Source organism: Lithobates pipiens, unplaced genomic scaffold (assembly GCF_037356315.1).
Source record: "Lithobates pipiens isolate NorthernLeopardFrog02 unplaced genomic scaffold, aLitPip1_a1.2 Scaffold_16, whole genome shotgun sequence".
In the NCBI taxonomy this organism is placed as follows: Eukaryota; Metazoa; Chordata; class Amphibia; order Anura; family Ranidae; genus Lithobates; species Lithobates pipiens.
The window spans coordinates 5,706,647-5,729,516 of record NW_027507748.1 but is presented as its reverse complement, the minus strand read 5'-3'; the positions used below and the strand labels follow the sequence as shown (position 1 = coordinate 5,729,516).

Genomic DNA, 22,870 nt, shown 5'->3' with positions numbered 1-22,870 from the left:
CTATTAACTCCTATATACTCAGAACAGCAGTATACAGGCAGTGCAAACAAGACAGGACTGTGGAGGTTTTTTGTGTTAAGTAGGATCTGTTTGTAATTTTGAACTGGTACATTTTTAAAGTGTAGTTCCAGTCAAAAAATCTATTTTTAAGCTTTTTGGAAAACATAGGGAAGGGTTATCACCCCTGTAACATTTTTTTTTGCTGTCTGTGCACCTCTTTAGAAGATTTCACCTCACTTTCTGTCCCAATGACAAATGTTTTAAAAAATTTTTGGGTTTTTAGTAAAACAAGGATTGGGATAAAGCATCAGTGGAGAGGAGACACATTTTTCCCATATCAACTCTTACAGGAGAGATTTTCCCTTCCTAGGTGTAGATTTCATCTCACTTCCTGCTGTCTCCTTCTGTTTGCAAGTAGGAGACGTTTGTAAGTTGGATATTTGAAAGTAGGGGCCTGCCCTATGCCTCTGCAGAAATTTGAACCTAAGGTGTTAGTGTTGCCACAACACTGTAAGCCCTTAAAGTGACTCTTGGTGGGTGCTGGAATGCCCTGCTATGAACTATTATATCAAGAATTGTAATTGTATGCCATTGTTGAACAGTGGTAGAAAAATTGGGCCTTTGGTGGTGGTGGTGGTGCTGCTGCCATAATACTGTAAGTCCTCACAGTTACTCTTGGTGGGCACTGGAACGGGTCCTGCTGTGAAATATTATATCAAGAATTGTAATTACATGCACCTGTTGAACAGGGGCACAAAAATTGGGCTTTAAACACTGGTGCCACAACACTGCAACACCTCACAGAAACTCTAGATGGCGTGCAGGAATGAGCCCTGCTGCAAAATATTGCATCAAAAATTGTAATTACACATCCCTGTTGAACAGGGGCTGAAAAATTTGGCCTTAGGCACTGGTGCTGGTGCCACAACACTGCAACCACTCACAAAAATTTTAGTTGAGTGCAGCAACGAACCCTCCTGCAAAATATTGCATCAAAAATTGTAATTACACGTCCCTGTTGAACAGGGGCTGAAAAATTAGGCCTTAGGCACTTGTGCTGGTGCCACAACACTGCAACCCCTCACAGATACTCTAGTTGGAGCGCAGGAATGAGCTCTGCTGCAAAGTATTTTTAATTACACGCCCCTGTTAAACAGGGGCTGAAAAATTGGGTCTTAGCCACTGGTGACGTTGCCCAGAACAAAAATGTTCTTCCAAGCTATCAGCATGATCATTGAGGAGGAAGAGGATAGTCACTCAGCATAACAGGATAGTCACTCAGCATCAGCATAGGCAGTCTTGAAGGGATCTGACATTTAAAAAAAAAAAATATTCGGTTACATCAGCTTCAGGTGCTTGGTAGCTGGTGGTGATCCAAGACTGATTCATTTTTATGAAGGTCAGTCGATCAACTGAGTCGGTGGACAGGCGCACCCTGTGATCGCTTACAAAGCCTCCAGCAGAACTGAATGTGCGTTCCGAAAGAACGCTGGATTCAGGACAGGCCAGTAGCTCAATTGCATACTGTGCAAGCTCTGGCCAGTGATCCATCCTCAAGATCCAGTAACCCAGAGGATTTTCCGTGGGAAAGGTGTCCAATTCTGATCTTGCCCCTAGGTATTCCTGCACCATGTAAATCAGATGCTAGTGATGGTTGCTGGAACCGATCATACCTTGGGGCTGTGTACTAAAAAATTGTCTGAACGCATCGGTTAGATGGCTGCCTTCTCCACCGCTCCTTCTGTGACTGACTGAAGCCTCAGCAACACATTGTCCAGGACTAGGAATTTGTAACCTCCCAATCTCTGGGAACGCATTGCACAGACCTTTCTGCAAGGCCTCCCGAAGATATTTCATCATCTGCTCCCTCTGCGACGGCAAGATAAGGTCCGCAATCTTACCCTTGTAACCTGGATCAAGGAGAGTTGCCAGCCAGTAATGATCCCTCTCCTTGATCCAATGAATATGAGGATCCTTCCGCAGGCTTTGCAGGATCAGGGAGGCCATGCAGCATAGGTTAGCTGAGGCATTCGGTCTGGCGTTGTCTGGGTCACTAAGGACGACATGATCTGCAGCCACCTCCTTCCAGCCACGTACAAGTCCATGGGTTTCTTGGGACTGTAAATGATCCCTGTAAATGAGTGTCAGAAACCATGAATCAGACTGAGACAGGAGTACAATTAAATCACACTTGTTTATTAATAAAAATAAAAAGATAAATAGAAAAAGATTAGTCAAGCATAGCCAGAGTCCAGTAACCAGATCGGGTAGTCAGCCAGTCCAAAGTTCAATAACCAGATCGTGTAATCAGCCAGCCCTGAAGTCAGGGATCCAAGTAGAGTAACTGCAAGCAGGATAAGAATCCAGGAGGGATGTCAGCAAGCCAGTGTTGAAACAAACTGCAGGAGATGGTTCCTTGTGATGTGACCAATGCGAAGACAAAGGTGAAGTGAGCTGGAAGGCTTTTAATAGGCAGGTCAGACGAGCATCATCGGGAATAGCTGGTAACTGTTGAGAGAGAAGAGAGCTGGCAATTAGCCGACAGCTGAGTGGCTAGCCCAGAGAAGGAAGGGCTAAGCCAGCCCTGACAATGAGCTGAGGGCCAGGCTCCACCTCCATGCTGACACAATCCTCCTCCTCCTCCTCCTACTCTTCCTGTGTGAACGGTGGGCCAACAGGAACACTGCCTGGATAAAGGGGGCCTTGAGAAGCAAGGAAGTCCTCCTCTTTATGCCTTTGTTCTGCCTCAAGTGCCCTGTCCATTAATCCACACAGCGTGTGCTCCAACAGGTGTACAAGAGGGACAGTGTCACTGATGCATGAACTGTCACTGCTCAGCATCCTCGTGGCCTCCACAAATGGTGACAGAACAGTACATGCATCCCTAATCATGACCCACTGGCGTGGGGAAAAAAACAAGCTCCCCTGACCCAGTCCTGGTGCCGTAGTCGCACAGGTACTCATTGATGGCCCTCTGCTGTGTGTGTAGCCGCTGCAGCATGGCCAATGTTGAGATCCACCTGGTGGGCATGTCACAGATTAGGCAGTTGTTGGGCAGGTTCAATTCCTTTTGGAGGTCAGCCAGCCAAGCACTGGCATTATATGACCGGCGGAAATGCACACAGACTTTCCTGGCCTGACTCAGGACATGCTGTAAGCCCAGATACATGGCCAAGAACCGCCACACCACCAAGTTAAGGACGTGAGCCACACAGGGCACATGGGTCAGTTGTCCCTGATGGAGGGCGGAGAGGAGGTTGGTGCCATTGTCGCAAACCACCATTCATGGCTTAAGCTGGCGTGGCATCAACCACTTCTCAGCCTGCCCCTGCAGAGCTGACAGAATCTTTGACCCAGTGTGGCTCCTGTCCCCCAAGCACACCAGCGCAAGCATGGCGTGGCATCTTTTTGCCTGCATACTTGCGTAGCCCCTTGAATGCCTACGGAGCACCGCTGGTTCCAAGGACAATGCACAGGAAGAGGCCATGGAGGAAGAAGAAGAGGAGGGGGTGGAGGGGAGAGGTATGTCACAATCACCAGTAGTAACATTTTGGAGGCATGGTGGTGGAACAACCTCCAACACTACTGCACCTTGTCCAGCATCCATCCCAGCTGCCAGAAGAGTCACCCAAAGCGCCATGAAAGATAGGTAATGTCCCAGTCCATGTCTGCTGGACCATGAGTCAGCAGTAATATGCACCTTATCACTAACCGCCCTGTCCAGCGAGGCAAGGACATTGCCTTCCACATGGCAGTAGAGAGCCGGAATCGCCTTCCATGAGAAAAAGTGGCATTTGGGGACCTGCCACTGAGGAACCGCACATTGCACAAACTCACGGAAGGGGGCAGAGTCTACCAACTGAAAAGGCAACAGTTGAAGTGCTAGCAATTTAGCCAAGCTAGCATTCAACCGCTGGGCATGTGGATGGCTGGGAGTGAACTTCTTTTGAGGGTCCAGTAGCTGGGGCAGGGAAATTTGCCTGGTACAATTGGATGTCGGTGTACCAATAGAAGATTGCCTGCAAGTACTTGGCTATGACACACCTGATGTGGGTCTTTTAGGTACGCTTGCCAACGAACTACATGCCAGGTCGACATATGTCTGGTAAAGCATGCGGTGCCCAAGCGGCTGATGTTTTGGCCACGTGAGATATGCTTGAGACATATGTTGTAAATAGCAGCAGTGCGATCTGATGCACTCATCTCAAAAAAGGCCCACACCAAAGAACTTTTGGAATAACGCGCAGAGGCAGCGCCCTGCACATGTGTTGTATATCGCCCCAAGTCGCACTGTGATTCATACTCAAGTCGTGTCCAAGTTGCCTCCCAAAGTCACGCTGGAAGTCGTGCTGCCCCCGTGTGAATGGACTGTTAATGATAAGGCGTGCGCTATTATCAATGGCATATATTTATCGCGTGCACTTGCATATTATCTGTTGCGCTTATGCATGCGCCGGTTCACACGCTCAATTAATAATTTATCTGGTGCACAAATTAAGGTATGAACCGGCGCAGCACATTCATCTTAGTAAATTACCCCCACTGTCTCTCTGTCTATCTCTCTTCACCGAGAGGCGGGCCTTATATAGTGTGGTGCGTGTACTAAACCCCCGAGCCATAATTGGCCGAGGCCACCCTGGCTTTGGCCAATTACAGCTCGCTGAACAGACGGCGCTGTGATTGAGCAAGCATGCGGGTCATAGTTCATGCTTGGCCAATCATCAGCCAGCAAACTGGAAGGAATTCTCCAGATGTGACCAAACCAGAGTCTTGTAAAGTGTTAGAACTGTAGTTTTATCTATTGGGTAAATCCCCTTTTTTATACTCTGCTGTCTTTGCTTGCTGCAGCTACGCATTGCATGTTATTGCTGAGCCTGTCATCCTGAGGTCTGTTAATATGAACAGATTCTGAATGGTCTTCAGCTTGTTCCTGTTTTCCTGAGACCTGATCAGCTGTATCTGCTTACCTGTGTATGTCCTGGGTTGCCTTTGGACTTCACTTCTGCTCCTGCCTCAACTCTGTTTCCCTGACTATCCTGACCCCGGCCTGTTTACTGGACTTGTGTTTGCCTGCTCATTCTGTACTGCTTTTACCAGCTGTTACTGACCTTAGCCTGACTCCTGGACTTGCTCTACCTGCTGATTTGATTCCTTTGCTGCCCAGTTGTTGCTGACTTCTGCCTGTCTCCTGGTCCTGCTTCTGTCTCCTGCTCCTGGTGCCAAGCTGCTTCTGCATCTATTCTGATGGCTGCGACTAGCAGCTCTACCTACTTGGAGAGTGGACTTCATCAGCCAGCTAGTCCAGCGCTCATGCTACTCTTTGTCTTCACACTCTTTGTCTTCCAGGAGTGGTGGGCATGAGGTGGAAGGGAGGCCGCCACAACATTCCAGTCTTCACCAGGTACATGATAGAACCAGTTATGTCACCTGGCTACATCCATTTAATGGCTGAGAATAACCCATCATTTAAACAAAGGCATGGTTAGTGTGACATCACTGACCGATTATGGCCCACATTTAGGCAATGACATCACCCAGGAGACCCCATCCCTTTGGTTGCTCTTAGTGGTGGGAACAAGAGATGTAATTCAGTGCCAGTAAACAATGAGATTGTATGTGTCTGTCAGTTGGCAGGTTTTTGTTTTTCAGTGGCTGTCATCATTCTGCATCGCTGGATGATGTGATTGTTGATGAAGGTCCTGGTATGAATATTGGGGAGACTTCACCTTTTTTGCACTTTTTTGTCAGCTGATTGCTGAATAGGCCGGGTGGGGATACATTGCGGGTTGTAAGGACACTGGCAGCCACCAGCTCCCTAACAACCAGAAGCCCTGAGCAAGAAGCTGTCACATTTAGTGGCGGTAGTAATACTGCTGCTAAATCTTTCAATTCCCATTGCAGCTGGAGGATAGGTTCAGGCAAACACCCATTTAGTTGGGTCATTTGCCATTTCTTCAGGGGATTCTCCTGAGTGACCCGAGAGGATGTTGTGGCCATTTGTCTCCTTTCTGCCATCATGGGACAAACTAGTGACCATGGTGGATTTTGGAGTGGATACGGCATTTATTGTGGCGGAACAACGGAATAACCATCAGAGATACAGTCTATAGTTATCCTGCCAGTAGAAGTTCTGAGGCCACTATATAAGGAATTCTCATAACCTCATATATCTCAAATTATCTACATGGGATTATTTGCTGATTCTATGGACATCCTTGTTGTTCCTTCACTGACCGCCTCCTGTCCTGAGGAAGTGGGAAATATAGTCCATGAAACTGTGTACATTGAGGATTCTTAGAAATCCAAGTATAAATCTGGAATATGTGATACCATTCAGGAGGGACAAAGAGAGAGAAGGGATGGAATATTTTTGGTTTCATGTTTAAAAAGTCTGTACAGCCTCAATATTCTAATCAAAACTTTTAAGGAGATCAAATAAACTTACAACATTTTTTTGTGTATTAGTACCTAAAAAGTCCCACGTTGGTATATTGATATAACTCCTGATAGGGATGTTGGTACCTCTTATATAAGACAGTCAGATACCCTCCTGAGGTCATAATCTCCTACAATAGAAAAAAAGAGGAGATTTGAGATGTTCAGAGCCATGAGAAGCCAAGAACTCATCTCTTCAGCATCTACCAGACAGAGAAGTATTGGTTGTGGGTGTATTACCACATCAGGTTCACAGTGCCTTGCGAAAGTATTCGGCCCCCTTGAACTTTTCAACCTTTTGCCACATTTCAGGCTTCAAACATAAAGATATAAAATTTTAATTTTTTGTGAAGAATCACCAACAAGTGGGACACAATTGTGAAGTGGAATGAAATCTATTGGATATTTTAAACTTTTTTAGCAAATAAAAAACTGAAAAGTGGTGCGTGCAAAATTATTCGGCCCCTTTACTTTCAGTGCAGCAAACTCACTCCAGAAGTTCAGCGAGGATCTCTGAATGATCCAATGTTGTCCTAAATGACTGATGGTGATAAATAGAATCCACCTGTGTGTAATCAAGTCTCTGTATAAATGCACCTGCTCTGTGATAGTCTCAGGGTTCTGTTGAAAGCGCAGAGAGCATCATGAAGACCAAGGAACACACCAGGCAGTTCCGTAATACTGTTGTGGAGAAGTTTAAAGCCGCATTTGGATACAAAAAGATTTCCCAAGCTTTAAACATCCCAAGGAGCACTGAGCAAGCGATCATTTTGAAATGGAAGGAGTATCAGACCACTGCAAATCTACCAAGACCTGGCCGTCCCTCTAAACTTTCAGCTCAGACAAGGAGAAGACTGATCAGAGATGCAGCCAAGAGGCCCATGATCACTCTGGATGAACTGCAGAGAACTACAGCTGAGGTGGGAGAGTCTGTCCATAGGACAACAATCAGTCGTACACTGCACAAATCTGGCCTTTATGGAAGAGTGGCAAGAAGAAAGCCAATTCTCAAAGATATCCATAAAAAGTCTCGTCTAAAGTTTGCCACAAGCCACCTGGGAGACACACCAAACATGTGGAAGAAGGTGCTCTGGTCAGATGAAACCAAAATCCAACTTTTTGCTCACAATGCAAAATGATATGTTTGGCGTAAAAGCAACACAGCTCATCACCCTCAACACACCATCCCCACTGTCACACATGGTGGTGGTAGCATCATGGTTTGGGCCTGCTTTTCTTCAACAGGGACAGAGAAGATGCTTAAAATTGAGGGGAAAGAGAGTCCCGGAGCAGAAGGAGAGAAAAGAATTAGCGCAGGGATGGCATGACAGGTGTGGACAGCACAGTCATGCTATTGGGAAAGAAAAATGTGTCCCCTTTCAGAAAAGGGGAGTGGCCGGAGCAGGGGAGGCACTTGGGTTAGGAAGCTAGGAGGAAGGAGGGGGCGTGACATCAGCAGTGAGCGGCGGTGGAGAAGATTACACACACTCTCACCGCACGTTCTCCCCATCCTATAAGCTACAGTAATGGCGGTGGAGGAGGCCTTCCAGAGTGACTAAGAGTAGCGGCAGTGGCAGAGGGGGATGGACAGGGGCCAGTTTTATGGAGAGAGAGCAGCGCCAAATGGAGCAGGGGGGGGGACCAGTGACTCCACGTGCTCAGCGGTCATTACCGCTGGAGCACTTTAGCCCGATACCTCGCCAGGGGAGCGGTGGCTGGCAATCACAGCCAAGGAGAGGGAGAGAACATCCACCCATCCCCCTCCAGCGAACAGCAGCCCCAGGGATCCAGGAAAGGTGATCAAGACATACATAGTGCAGGGACAGGAGCACAAGGGTGGGGGAGCACAGCTCAACACATGGCTCGGCTCCACCCCCCCCAGGAACGGGAGGCCAGGTTTGCAGGAGAAGGTTGGAGCAGCCAGTTGGCCCAGTAAGGGAGAGCCGTGATGCAGGTCAGGTGGCAGAGTAGGCCCGCTGTCCCATGTGACCAATGGGAGGACAGGAGAAGCGCTGTGAAGGTGGGAGCGAGGTCAGAGGTCGAGAAACAAATGCCTAGACCGGGAGCCCCGATAGGCAGGCATGAGCTAGTCTGGTGCATCAGGACGGAGAGAAGGACAAACAGCGACGCAGACCCCCGGCAACCAGCGCAGGACCCTCTGGGGTGTAGCCAGGGGTCGTTCATCCAGAGGATAACAACGACGGATCGGAGGGAGAACTGTCTGCGTCAGAGAGGGGCGATGACCAGGGACATCCGGGAGCGGCAGATTACAGAGTGGTGGCTGGTGGCCCAGTCCTGGGCAGCCCAGCGAGTGCAATTCTTCCTTACCTGTTTCTTCTTTATTAAAAAAAAAAGGGGGGTTGATCAGGGTGGACAGCAGGGTCCCCAATTGAGAGTAGTTCATCAGGGGCAGGAAGTCAAAAGGAGGGAATAGGTGGAGGGCTTGACATTAGTGCCGATAGAGCAGTTCGATCTGGTGAGTGGAAACGCAGTGATCTGCTATTCCAATCCTCATACCTTTTTTCAACTTGGTTACAGGTGTTCACCTTCTTGGGGTTGTTAGTATACCTGGAGACCATTAGCGAGACACGTCTGACGAATGGTGTTAGGGCATGGCTGTGGTGCAGCGGACAATTTTGACAACGATGGGGCCGTTCTACAGCTACGCCGATGGAGATTACGTGGATATTCGCCTGTGTATGAAGCTTAGGACAGCGGAGCGGGCTCCTGATCAATTTCAGGAGGGGTCGGAGGTACCGCAGCCTCTGGACAACTGACTGAAAAAGGTAAGTTTGGGGCTAGCTGTCACTCCAATCGCACACGCGTTCTGGCCGCGGGGTTCCCATGCACTGGTAGGTGGTTCAGATGAGGAGGGACGCCGCCGGTGGAAGGATCGGACACTTCCTTTTCTCAGTAAGGGCCTTGACCAGAAAGCGGCTCAGGTGTTGGAATCGGGTTTCTCGAGCGGTTTCAAAATAAAATGCTCATTAGCGTAGATTTTAAGTTTGGCCCAACTACATCCGACCGAGGTCAAACAAGCTCTGATTGATTCACCACCTTTCCTTCCTTGGGGGGGGTTGGTTAATGATTTGATTGCTCCGGAGGGGTGGGCGGTATCATAGACTTGTTTGATGCAGCAATATCTTGGGTTCGTCGTTATGGGTAGGGGTCACGGTTTGAAAGCGGATATTGACTCAGCTTTATGGCCTTTGCCAGTTCGTCCAGACAATTGCCATCTGCCAGGCTGTACTTGGAAGGTGGCTTACAACGTGGATCGTTGTCTCCCAAGGAGAGGCTCCACATCAGGCGCTTTCTTCATAAATTGGGTAGTACGGAACGTCCCCGGGATCAACTCAGTCATTCACTATATGGGTGACTTCATATGCGTTTCTCAACCAGGTTACAACATTGGCATCGTTGGGGGGACATTGCAACATATAGTGGAAAATTTGGGGTCCCGCTAGCAAATAAAAAAAAAAATAGAAATAAATAAATAAATAAATGAAAATAAAAAACAATAAAAATGTAGGTCCCCACGTCTACCATTGTTTTCCTAGGAATTGCAGTGGATTAGTGGAATGGAATGCCGATTGTCGACGGACAAGCAGAAAATCTCAAGGCAGGAGTCGTGGGACCTTTACTAGGCGCGAGTGCAGCAGCGTCAGTTACAATTGCTGTGGGGAAGCAAAATTTTGCTTGCCATATAATTCCCATAGGTAGGGTTTGGCCGCCAACTGTCGGCAGCAGCTGCTGTAGTAAATGCCCCCGAAGAACTTTGTGAGCTCAACTGTGAGCACAGAGGGCACTTGCGGGGGTGCAGGGGGTGCGGGAATTCCTGGAGTCGTTAATGGGCACACTTTATGGAGGCATGGTCCCATCAGCGATGGCGAGTTAGATTGTTCACTTACGCTTCAGGCTCCACGAGCTATCGGGCCTTCTGTCAGGAAGACCGTAGTGCTACTGTTTTCCCCTCAGTGTGGGGGGGGGGTAGGCCTTGTTCTTGAGGAACTTTGTTCTCCTGGAACTGTTTCTAATTGTGATAGTGATGGAAACGTGGGGGGAATCCTTCTGGAACTTAAAGGTGCATCTCATTTGTGGCAACCTGGGGGGGGGGGGCGGTTCGTAACGGCTGGTCGGCAGCGTCCAGGCCGGTGGTTGGGACATTGGGCATTGTGCTGCTTGCAAACGGAATGCTTTCGATTACACTGTATACCTGCCAGGTATTGATAACATCTTGGCGGCAGCTTTGTTTTGTTTTCAGCAGGTCAGGTGCTGGGAGTTGGCACCAGACATGGAACAACACGGGTCAGCTGTTCTGACTTAGGTGGAGCATTGCCTTGGGGATCGCAGCACAGGGGATTAGAATCTCTGTGATTGCGACAACTTGGGGGGGGGGGGCTATTCCACGGCAGGGCAGGAATGTGGAGTAGGCTGGTACAGGCGCGGCACCGCCTCCGAGGGTCGATAGGCAGGCCAAGCAGGTCTCTAATTTTTCTTCACATAGGATTTGAGAGAGGTATAGCGGCAGCCGCCTTTGATTGGAAATTGGCAGAATTGGCCTTTCTTTTCAAAGTATGAGGCAACCAGTTTCCATTGACATGCTACGCGGCCTAATTTCGGGGCTGAGCAACATTTGGAACAGGGGTGGGATTATACGTCATAGAGTGCTATAGGTGGTTAGAGGGAGGTATCTTGGGAGTGATGGGGTGCACTTTAATGAAGTGGGAAACGATCTTTGGACTCTAGGTTTGCAGGAAAGAATACAGCGAGCAAGGAGGGTGTGGAGGCGCACGCAAGGGTAAGGTTTTACCCCTTTCGTGCTGTGGCAGTGGTTGGGTCTTTGGAGGAGGAGAATATGGATGTTATATGCATATATACCATGGTTGGTACCCATCTGTGGTATGGGGTTAACATGGTTGGTACCCATTTGTGGTATGGGATTAACATGGTGGTACCCATCTGTGGATGGGGTTATCAGGTACCTTCTGGTTAATGAGGGGTTAACCTGGAAGGGGTAAAAGGTAGGTCACTGCGAAAGTTGAGTACCGTTTCCGGGTCCGGGGGGCTTGTGACTGGAGGCCTAAAGTTAAAAGAAGTTTGTCGCAGTGACCAGTGATGTGTGTTACCCTCGAATACCCCAAGAGGACATAAGTTGGGTTAAGATTTATTTAAAATGTTATTTGTTTAATTTTAAAGCAATTGTTAATAAAAGGCCGTCAAGGCCATTTACTCCAAAAATCTTTTCATGTCATTTGTGAGGGGGTTTGGAGGGTTTGAATATTATGTTTAACGGGTGGCTGAAGTGACTGTGGGTTAGGTCCTTCACATGTCAGATGGATGTAGCCAAATACAGGACCATTCTGGATGAAAACCTGTTGGAGTCTGCAAAAGACCTGAAACTGCGTCTGAGATTTATCTTCCAACAAGACAATGATCCCAAACATACAGCAAAATCTACAAAGGAATGGTTCACAAATAAACGTATCCAGGTGTTAGAATGGCCAAGTCAAAGTCCAGACCTGAATCCAATCGAGAATCTGTGGAAAGAGCTGAAAACTGCTGTTCACAAACGCTCTCCATCCAACCTCACTGAGCTCCAGCTGTTTTGCAAGGAAGAATGGGCAAGAATTTCAGTCTCTCGATGTGCAAAACTGATAGAGACACCCCAAGCGACTTGCAGCTGTAATCGCAGCAAAAGGCGGCTCTACAAAGTATTAACGCAAGGGGGCCCAATCATTTTGCACGCCCCACTTTTCATTTTTTTATTAGATAAAAAAGTTTAAAAAATCCAATAGATTTCGTTCCACTTCACAATTGTGTCCCACTTGTTGGTGATTCTTCACAAAAAAATAACAATTTTATATCTTTATGTTTGAAGCCTGAAATGTGGCAAAAGGTTGAAAAGTTCAAAAGGGTCGAATACTTTCACAAGGCACTGTATAGATAAAGAAAAGGAAATACAAGTCACACAATGCAGAATCTTCTTCCTCTTTTATTATTTTCTAAAAATTCTCATTCTTCATCCACACAGACCAGAGACCCCGACTGCAGCGATGTGTCCCCTCCGTGTCGTCCTCCTGTGTCCCCTCCGTGTCCTTCTCCTGTGTCCCCTCCGTGTCCTCCTCCTGTGGACTCTTCTCTGTCCAGGCACAGGTATGTAAGAACATTATAAAGAGGTGATGATAGAGTATTCTTTTCTTTTTTCTTTTATTTCACTATTAACACTTGACCTTTTCCATTATTTGTACAGTATTCTATAACAGTGGCAGCTGGTGCTCCAAATTTTTTTCAAAAATATTGAAACCCCCTTTAAATTGCAACCTCACTGTGCCCATCATATGCAGCCACTTGTGACCATCAAATGCCGCCACTGTGCCCATCATATGCAGCCACTGTGCCCATAAAATTCAGCCACTTGTGCCAATCATATGCTGCCACTTGTGCCTGTCAAATGCAGCCACCTGTGCCATCATATGCAGCCACTATGCCCACCGACCCCCCCACTCACATCTCTAACATCACCCAACCCCCACTCCTACACGTCTCTGGCAGCAACCCCCGTGTGCAGCTCTGGCAGTACCATCACCCCCTCGCATGGCTCTGGCAGCACTGAACGCCCCCCCCCGCGTGTGGCTCTGACAGAGGGGACTTACCGCAGCAGCTCCTCCAGCATGTCTCCTCCGCTCCTCTTCCTAAGCGCCAGGCACGACCGCGCAATTGTCAGTTAAAGCGATGTAGTGCCGTATCGCAAAAAATGGCCTGGTCATTAAGGGGGAAAATCGTTCCAGGGCTGAAGTGGTTAATAATGGACTTGTCAAAAATGTCTAACTTTAATTAATTGTAAGAACCCGCAGTACAAGGATTATTCTACCTGTGCTCCAAAAACAGTAAATAGTCCCATTTCTGCCCCCCGACCCCTCGCTGAACAAATGGTGCTCAGGAAATTTTTATTTTATTGTTGCAAAGTTGGAGATTACTCTGTGGTGCCCTCATGCAAAAAGCCTTGCTCTGCCCTTCGGGTTCCCTGATGAATTGCAGGGGCCCAGACCCTGTACAGGAGAGCCGACTCCACCCCCTTATTGGCAGCCATAATTATATAGGAAAAGTAATAAATAGAAAAAAAACATCAATTTACTTTTTCCTACAAGTTTTTTTTTGTACAAAAAATGCAACGAGCCCCAAAATGTCTATACCAGACCCTCATTGTCCTTGTCCCCCCTGGATGAGGGTCTGCTATATATATTTTGGGGGTTCCTGTTGAATTTTGTGCAAATAAAGAGAACTTACATAGAAACAGGAATTATCAGCATTTTAAACAGGTTTTTTACCTTATTAAATGTACTTTTGCTGTACTGCCTGTTTAGATGGTGGAGATGGGCCACTTCATAAGAAGGTTTATGGGACTTCTTTTTAGCATTCAGCTAACTTCTCCTTGCCAAACAATCATTAAAAAGAAATAGTTTTGTGTTGGTACATGTCCCCAGAGGCAGTGCCCAACCCCCATGCATTTTTTTGTTGCCAATCCCTTAGCTATTAGCCTTACAAATGGAGAACATTTATTTTGCCATCCACAACATCACCCCCAACTACATCTCCAACCTCCTCTGCAGATATCGCCCAAATTGTCCCCTCCGCTCCTCCCGGGACCTCCTGCTCTCTAGCTCCCTTCTTACCTCCTCTCATGCTCACCTTTAGGACTTCTCCAGAGCTTCTCCCATCCTCTGGAACTCCCTGCCCCGGTATGTCCGATCAGCCCCTAACCTGTCCACCTTTAGGAGATCCCTGAAAACTCACTTATTCAGGGAAGCCTATCCCACACCCACCTAACAACCCCATCAAATAATTTCCCGCATCTATTACATTTCGTACCACCACCCCCTTCCTTTAGAATGTAAGCTCTATGAGCCAGGCCCTCTGGTCCCTTCTGTATTGTACTGTAATTGTGCTGTCCCCCCATACATTGTAAAGTGCTGCATAAACTGTTGGTGCTATATAAATCATGTATAATAATAATATAATAATAATAATAATAATAATAATTTTAATAATTTGACAGATTCAGCTCCCAATGACTCAGGGCTGGCAATAGGGGGATACAGGCAGTCCCCGGCCCCTATAACTTCAGCATGGGTGCGTTACCCTTTAGGTCAGCGGGGGTGGGGTGGGTTCAAGTCCTGCAGGGGCTGCCTGTGGCTGTCTCCCCAAGGTGCATTGTGTCCCCCAGTCTGCAGTATATTTGCTCCAGAGCCCCCTGGTGGTGGAAGCCGGCAGACAGGATTATAGAGCACAGAATCTTCTCCCTAAATGGTTGGAGATGGTGGGCGGGACTGGGGTGTGGCCACATTCTACCTGTCCTCACACAGGTGACTAGTGATGGACGAACTTCCAACGGGACGTTTCGCGAACGCGGACCGCGAACACGGCCGATAGTTCGCGAACCGTAACGTTTGCGGCGGGCCCCATTGACTTCAATGGGAGGCGAACTTTACAAACCTACAGGTCAAATTTGCAGCCACAAAACAATTATTAGCTGTGCAAACATAGTCCCACCACATGGCCAATGACATAACACATGTATGAGGTGAATCTTGGATCGACAACTACAAGCATTCTTTTTTTACATGGGAAATTGTTGTGACAATTCAGGACTATGGAGCGCATGAAGGCAATGGAGGAGAGGGAAGGTCAGGGACCAGGGTAGGCAAAGAAGAGGGTGCAGGAGATGATCACCAGCAGCGTGACATACAGCAATGGCACCTGCACCGTGATAGAGTCATCTGACAGCAGCACCGTGATAGAGGGCACTGACATCAGCAGCGTGACAGGAGGAAGTCAGCACAGCACAGGGATGGTGGGAGCCCCTCATAATAAGCAGCCCCAGGAGGAAGTCATCACAGCACAGGGATGGTGAACTTTACAAACCTACAGGTCATATTTGTAGCCACAAAATAATTACTAGCTGTGCACACATAGTCCCACCACATGGCCAATGACATAACACATGTATGAGGTGAATCTGGGATCGACAACTACAAGCATTCTTTTTTTATATGGGAAATTCAGACAATTCAGGACTGTGGAGCGCATGAAGGTAATGGAGGAGAGGGAAGGTCAGGGTAGGCAAAGAAGAGGGTGCAGGAGATGATCACCAGCAGCGTGACATACAGCAATGACACCTGCACCGTGATAGAGTGATCTGACACCAGCACCATAATAGAGAGCACTGACACCTGCACCATAAGCAGCCCCAGGAGTAAGTCAGCATAGCACAGGGATGATGGGAGCCCCTCATAATGAGCATAGCACAGGGATGGTGGGAGCCCCTCGTAATAAGCAGCCCCAGGAGGAAGTCAGCACAGCACAGGGATGGTGGGAGCTCCTCATAATGAGCATAGCACAGGGATGGTGGGAGCCCCTCATAATATGCACAGCAGAGGTACAGCCCCGGGAGTAAGTAAGCATAGCACAGGGATGGTGGGAGCCCCTCATAATAAGCAGCCCCAGGAGGAAGTCATCACAGCACAGGGATGGTGAACTTTACAAACCTACAGGTCATATTTGCAGCCACAAAATAATTACTAGCTGTGCACACATAGTCCCACCACATGGCCAATGACATAACACATGTATGAGGTGAATCTGGGATCGACAACTACAAGCATTCCTTTTTTGAGACAATGGAGGCGAGGGAAGGTCAGGGTAGGCAAAGAAGAGGGTGCAAAGAAGAGGGAGATGATCACCAGCACCAGCACCGTGATATACAGCACTGACACCTGCACCGTAAGCAGCTCCAGGAGGAAGTCAGCATAGCACAGGGATGGTGGGAGCCCCTCATAATATGCACAGCAGAGGGTGCAGAAGAGTAAGGCTGAGTGAGCCACTCAATCAATTCTGGTGCGTCCTTTGACGTAATCGCACGCACCTTCTGCAATTTTCCACTTTGGCTCAAGCCTGTTGCTCCTGCCCTACCCCTACCACCCCTGCGGAAGGGCCTGCCTCTTCCTCTGCCTGTCATTTTTAAAATGACCCTGTGACAAAAGTCTCTAGAGAAGTGCAGTATGTATGCGGAAGAAGGTATATAACACCCCGCTTCAATCTATTGCTTTTGGGGGCCACTGGTCTATCACACCAGTTACAATACTTTTTTTTTGGATTGCGTTTGTCACTCTTTCTAGTATCGCTGCAGAACCGCTCTGCAGTCACAATGCTGGACAGTGGAAACGCACTATACTATGCTTTCTATATGTGCAAGTATTTTATACATGTATTACACAACTATATACTGCACACCAAATAGTACACCTATACCAGTCCTTAGGGACCTTTGTGGAACTAGTAGGTTGTGATTAGAAGACTGTACCACACTCAACCCTATGTACTGTAGTACGCTATACCTTACCAGTCCTTAAAAGGACCTTTGTGGAACTAGTAGGTTGTGATTAGCAGACTGTACCTCAGTCCCTATACTCATAAAGGACTACTGCAGCAGAAGGGCAGCAGTGAAGTATAATATTCTTTCTATATTTGGAAGAAAGAATATTATACGTGTACAAGCGTATTACCATACCAGTCCTGAAAAGGACCTTTGTGGACCTAATAGTAACAGCTACTGATTAAACTGACTGTCCCTCACTGCCACACACAGCTTCCTGCCTGTCCCTATTTAAACTGACAAAACACAGGCTGCTGCAACAATAACTTGAATAGCACTCAAAACTATATCCTGTACTACTTTACCATACCAGTCCTGAAAAGGACTTTTGTGGACCTAATAGTAACAGCTAATGATTAAACTGACTGTCCCTCTCTGCAACACACAGCATCCTATCTGTCCCTCTCTCAGCACTGACAAAAGACAATCTGCTGCAACAATGACTTGAATAGCAGTGCCTCAAACCTATATCCTGAACTACACCTATACCATACCAGTCCTTAAAAGAACTTTTGTGGACCTAATAGCTAGCGATTCGGGTCACTGCAGTCTCTCCCTGCTCCACAGCAACCTCTCCCTATAGTTACAGTAGAAAGAATGTAAAATGGCCGCCGGATCGGGTCTATTTATAAGTTAGGGGGAATGTCCAAGTGTCCATGTGCTGTAATGTCTCAATTGGCTGTCCTGTACCCCATGATGGATGTGTCATCATAGGTCAAAGTTCTTTTACACAGTAAACACGTAAGTCCCCCGGGCGAATGACGGCAGTAGTCCGCCGAACGGGCAGACCGCGAACAGCCGTAATTTGCCGCGAACCGACCGCCGGGGGGAACAGTTCGGCCATCCCTACAGGTGATCACTGCACTCTGGCTGAAGCTTCTGAAGATGGGGTGACACTGAGGAGGAGAAATGAGGGCAGCCGGCCTTCATCCTCCAGTCATGTGATAAGAGGCCGACCTCTCTGCTTTCTCCTGACCTGCCGGCGGTTTCCAGTGTCCCAGATCAAAATAATCATCAGTCCACAGAGTCCCGGATCGCGGTCAGATGATGCTAGTGGTGTGCACGCGTTCGGAACATGCGTGCTCCTTCGTCACGCTTGTTCCAAACGCGGCGCTGGTGAAATCCACCAGTGCCGCCAAACAAGTGTACACAGCCGGAGAGGATGGTCTCCTCTGAAGCCCCGCTGTCCATCCTGCTGTCCATTTGGATTTCTCTTATGATGTGCCTGCTTACATCTTACACAGTGAGTGCATTTTCTACTACAATTAAAAGCTTGTGTTATACGACTGCACTCAGGTTGGCGCTGCTTGTTCTCTGTTTTTATATTTCTCCTAAAGGTGTTTCTACCCTTCAGCGTGCCGCCTCCTGTCTGTGCCACTTCCATTTCCCTGTGGTTATACACCCAGGCTACAGATTCCATTTTTCCCCATCAATTGAACTCACATCAGAAGTCATTCATTTATTGAAGAACTTTTTACTGACTTACTGCTGTCATATTGTCTTAATTGTGTCCCAATCCTGGACAATTGTAACCCCTCCCCCCTCGTCCCACATATAATACAGCCTTGCTCATATTTGATATCTCTAGTGCAACAAAATACGGCATATTCCAGATGAGGTCTTACTAATGATTTGTACAGATGATGTCTCTCTCTCTGGAGTCCATACCTCTCTAAGGCCGCGTACACACGGGCGGACTGTTCGCCCAACCTTGTCCGCTGAACAGTGTTTGGGCGGACAGTCCGCTCGTGTGTGGGCTTTCAGCGGACAGTTTCAGCGGACAGTTGGACGGACAAAGTCTTTCGGAAATTCCGAAAAACTGTCCGCTGAAACTGTGTTTGAGCGAACAGTCCGCCCGTGTGTGGGCTTGTCCGCTGTACTTTCGAAATGAGCGGACTGTTCCCGCTCGGAAAGTCCGCCCATTTCGAGCGCGTGTACAGGTAGGCGGGGCCCGCGAAGGAGACGTCGCGGGCTCCGCCGCCTGGAATGGGCTTAAAGGGGAACCCCAACGCCGAAAAAAATCGGCGTGGGGGTTCCCCCCAAGTCCAGACCAGACCCTTGTCCGAGCACGCTACCCGGCCGGCCAGGAAAGGGGGGCGAGCGAGCGCGCCCCCCCCTCCTGAGCCGTACCAGGCCGCGTGCCCTCAACATGGGGGGTGCCTTGGGGAAGGGGGGGCCGCGCGGCCCCCCCACCCCAAAGCACCTTGTCCCCATGTTGATGAGGACAAGGGCCTCTTCCCGACAACCCTGGCCGTTGGTTGTCGGGGTCTGCGGGCGGGGGGCTTATCGGAATCCGGGAGCCCCCTTTAAGAAGGGGGCCCCCGGATACCGGCCCCCCACCCTATGTGAATGAGTATGGGGTACAATGTACCCCTACCCATTCACCTGTGAAATAAAGTACAAAAAAAAACACAACACATGGAAAAAGTATTTTATTGCACAGCTCCGGGGGTCTTCCGTCTTCGGGGGTCTTCTCGCCGGACTCCTCCGCTATGTGTGTGTAGCTCTTTTACTAGCGGAGGAGTCCGGCTTTCTTCCTCCCCACCGCCGGCCTCTTCTCCCGACTTCGGGGGTCTTGTCCCCCTCTTCGGTTCTTCTGCCGGGCCACCGCGCCTGGTCCGGTGGCCCGGTCTTCTGTCGCCGTCTTCCGTTCTTCTGTCGCCGCCTTCGGTTCTTCTGCCGGGCCACCGCGCCTTCTTGTAGCTCTTTTACAGGCGGTGGCCCGGTCTTCTGTCGCCGCCGCTGTCGTCGTCGCCGCCGCCGCCGCCGCCGCCGCCGCCGCCGCCGCCGCCGCCGCCGCCTTCCGTTCTTGTTCTTCTTCTTGTTCTTCTTCTTGTTCTTCTCCTGGAGATGTTGACTCGACGAGCTCTCCGGCCGGAATGCCAGAGCCGCGCTGTGCGGTCACTTATATAGTGACAATGGGGCGGTGTCACATGGTATATGTCACATGGGTTGGTCACATGGTGACCCCGCCCCCTTACGATGTCATAGTCCCCATGTGACATCAACCCATGTGACCAACCCATGTGACATATACCATGTGACACCGCCCCATTGTCACTATATAAGTGGCAGCGGAGCGTGTCCCTGGCATTCCGGCCGGAGAGCTCGTCGAGTCAACATCTCCAGGAGAAGAAGAAGAAGAACAAGAAGAAGAACAAGAACGGAAGGCGGCGGCGGCGGCGGCAGCGACGACGACAGCGGCGGCGACAGAAGACCGGGCCACCGCCTGTAAAAGAGCTACAAGAAGGCGCGGTGGCCCGGCAGAAGAACCGAAGGCGGCGACAGAAGAACGGAAGACGGCGACAGAAGACCGGGCCACCGGACCAGGCGCGGTGGCCCGGCAGAAGAACCGAAGAGGGGGACAAGACCCCCGAAGTCGGGAGAAGAGGCCGGCGGCGGGGAGGAAGAAAGCCGGACTCCTCCGCTAGTAAAAGAGCTACACACACATAGCGGAGGAGTCCGGCGAGAAGACCCCCGAAGACGGAAGACCCCCGGAGCTGTGCAATAAAATACTTTTTCCATGTGTTGTGTTTTTTTTTGTACTTTATTTCACAGGTGAATGGGTAGGGGTACATTGTACCCCATACTCATTCACATAGGGTGGGGGGCCGGTATCCGGGGGCCCCCTTCTTAAAGGGGGCTCCCGGATTCCGATAAGCCCCCCGCCCGCAGACCCCGACAACCAACGGCCAGGGTTGTCGGGAAGAGTCCCTTGTCCTCATCAACATGGGGACAAGGTGCTTTGGAGTGGGGGGGCCGCGCGGCCCCCCCTTCCCCAAGGCACCCCCCATGTTGAGGGCACGCGGCCTGGTACGGCTCAGGAGGGGGGGCGCGCTCGCTCGCCCCCCTTTCCTGGCCGGCTGGGTAGCGTGCTCGGATAAGGGTCTGGTCTGGACTTGGGGGGAACCCCCACGCCGATTTTTTTCGGCGTTGGGGTTCCCCTTTAAGCCCATTCCAGGCGGCGGAGCCCGCGACGTCTCCTTCGCGGGCCCCGCCTACCTGTACACGCGCTCGAAATGGGCGGATTTGCCTCCTCCTTACGTGGGCGAGTCCGTTCATTTCAAAAGTTGAGCGAACTGTTTGCCCAACCTTGTTCGTCAAACAGTCCGCTCGTGTGTGGGCAAGTCCGCTCATGCAAATTTTGAGCGGACTGTTTGCCGAAACTGTTTGACGAACAAGGTTGGGCAAACAGTCCGCGCGTGTGTACGCGGCCTAATACAAGAACTGCAGCTTGGCATTGCATGTTATTATTGAGCTTATGATCCACCAGAACCCCCAGATCCTTCTCCACTATGGATCCCCCCAGATCCTTCTCCACTATGGATCCCCCCAGATCCTTCTCCACTATGGATCCCCCCGATCCTTCTCCACTATGGATCCCCCCGATCCTTCTCCACTATGAATCCCCCCAGATCCTTCTCCACTATGGATCCCCCAGATCCTTCTCCACTATGGATCCCCCAGATCCTTCTCCACCATGGACCCCCCAGATCCTTCTCCACCATGGATCCCCCCAGATCCTTCTCCACTACTATGGATCCCCCCAGATCCTTCTCCACTATGGATCCCCCCAGATCCTTCTCCACTATGGATCCCCCCAGATCCTTCTCCACTATGGATCCCCCAGATCCTTCTCCACTATAGATCCCCCCAGATCCTTCTCCACTAAGGATCCCCCAGATACTTCTCCACTATGAATCCCCCCAGATCCTTCTCCACTATGGATCCCCCCAGGTACTTCTCCACTAAGGATCCCCCCAGATACTTCTCCACTATGGATCCCCCCAGATCCTTCTCCACTATAGATCCCCCCGGATCCTTCTCCACTAAGGATCCCCCCAGATCCTTCTCCACTATGAATCCCCCCAGATCCTTCTCCACTATGGATCCCCCCAGATACTTCTCCACTATGGATCCCCCCAGATCCTTCTCCACTATGGATCCCCCAGATCCTTCTCCACCATGGACCCCCCCAGATCCTTCTCCACCATGGATCCCCCCAGATCCTTCTCCACTACTATGGATCCCCCCAGATCCTTCTCCACTATGGATCCCTCCCAGATCCTTCTCCACTATGGATCCCTCCCAGATCCTTCTCCACTATGGATCCCCCCAGATCCTTCTCCACTATGGATCCCCCCAGATCCTTCTCCACTATGGATCCCCCCAGATCCTTATCCACTATGGATCCCCCAGATCCTTCTCCACTATGGATCCCCCAGATCCTTCTCCACTATGGATCCCCCCAGATCCTTCTCCACTATGGATCCCCCAGTTGTACTCCCCCTAGTATGTATGATGCATATTCTTAGCGCCCAAGTGTATAACTTTACATTTAATCAACATTAAACCTCATCTGCCACATAGTCGCCCAATTAGACAGAGCATTGAGGTCGTCTTGTAAATTGGAGACATCCTGTATAGAGATGGCCTTGCGGTTGGCCCGACGGTCAGTTCATGGCGAATTTTGCTAGTTCGCGATTCGCCAAACCGGCAGACTTCTGGCGCTGTTCGCGGCAGCTATATTTGTTTACATTGTGAAGAACTTTGACCCATGACACATCAATCATGGGGTACAGGACAGCCAATTGAGACATTTCAGCACATGGACAATTGGACATTCCCCCTACCTTATTAATAGACCTGATCTGGCGGCCATTTTACATTCTGTCTTTTGTCAGTGTAGGGAGAGGTTGCTGCGTGGAGCAGGGACAGACTGTAGTGACACAAATCACTAGCTATTAGGTCCACAAAAGTCCTTTTAAGGACTGGTATAGGTGTACAGTATATAGGGTTCTGGTGCACTTCTGCTGATTGCTGTGCTGGTTATTGCTGAGTGCACTGCTGACTGATTCTGTAGCTGTCTTTTGTCAGTGTAGGGACCAGTGGAGGCCCGTCCATAGGGTGTGCCCGGGCACCGCCCCCTCTCCCATGTAGTAAAAAAAAATTTTTTTTTATTTATTTACCTCCCTATGTGCACTGGCGCTGGGCGCAGTGCAA

General features: G+C 49.5%; 1 protein-coding gene across 1 annotated transcript in view; it reads left to right on the top strand.

Annotated features, from left to right (window-relative positions):
• Positions 1 to 12,467: 12,467 nt before the first annotated feature.
• Positions 12,468 to 22,870, top strand: part of LOC143981559 (uncharacterized) — a 71,580-nt gene continuing 61,177 nt past the window's right edge. Inside the window, exon 1 of the mRNA XM_077479505.1 lies at positions 12,468 to 12,588. Within this exon, the coding sequence (XP_077335631.1) occupies positions 12,489 to 12,588 (100 nt within the window). The 5' untranslated portion in view covers positions 12,468 to 12,488. The remainder of the gene's footprint in view (positions 12,589 to 22,870) is intronic.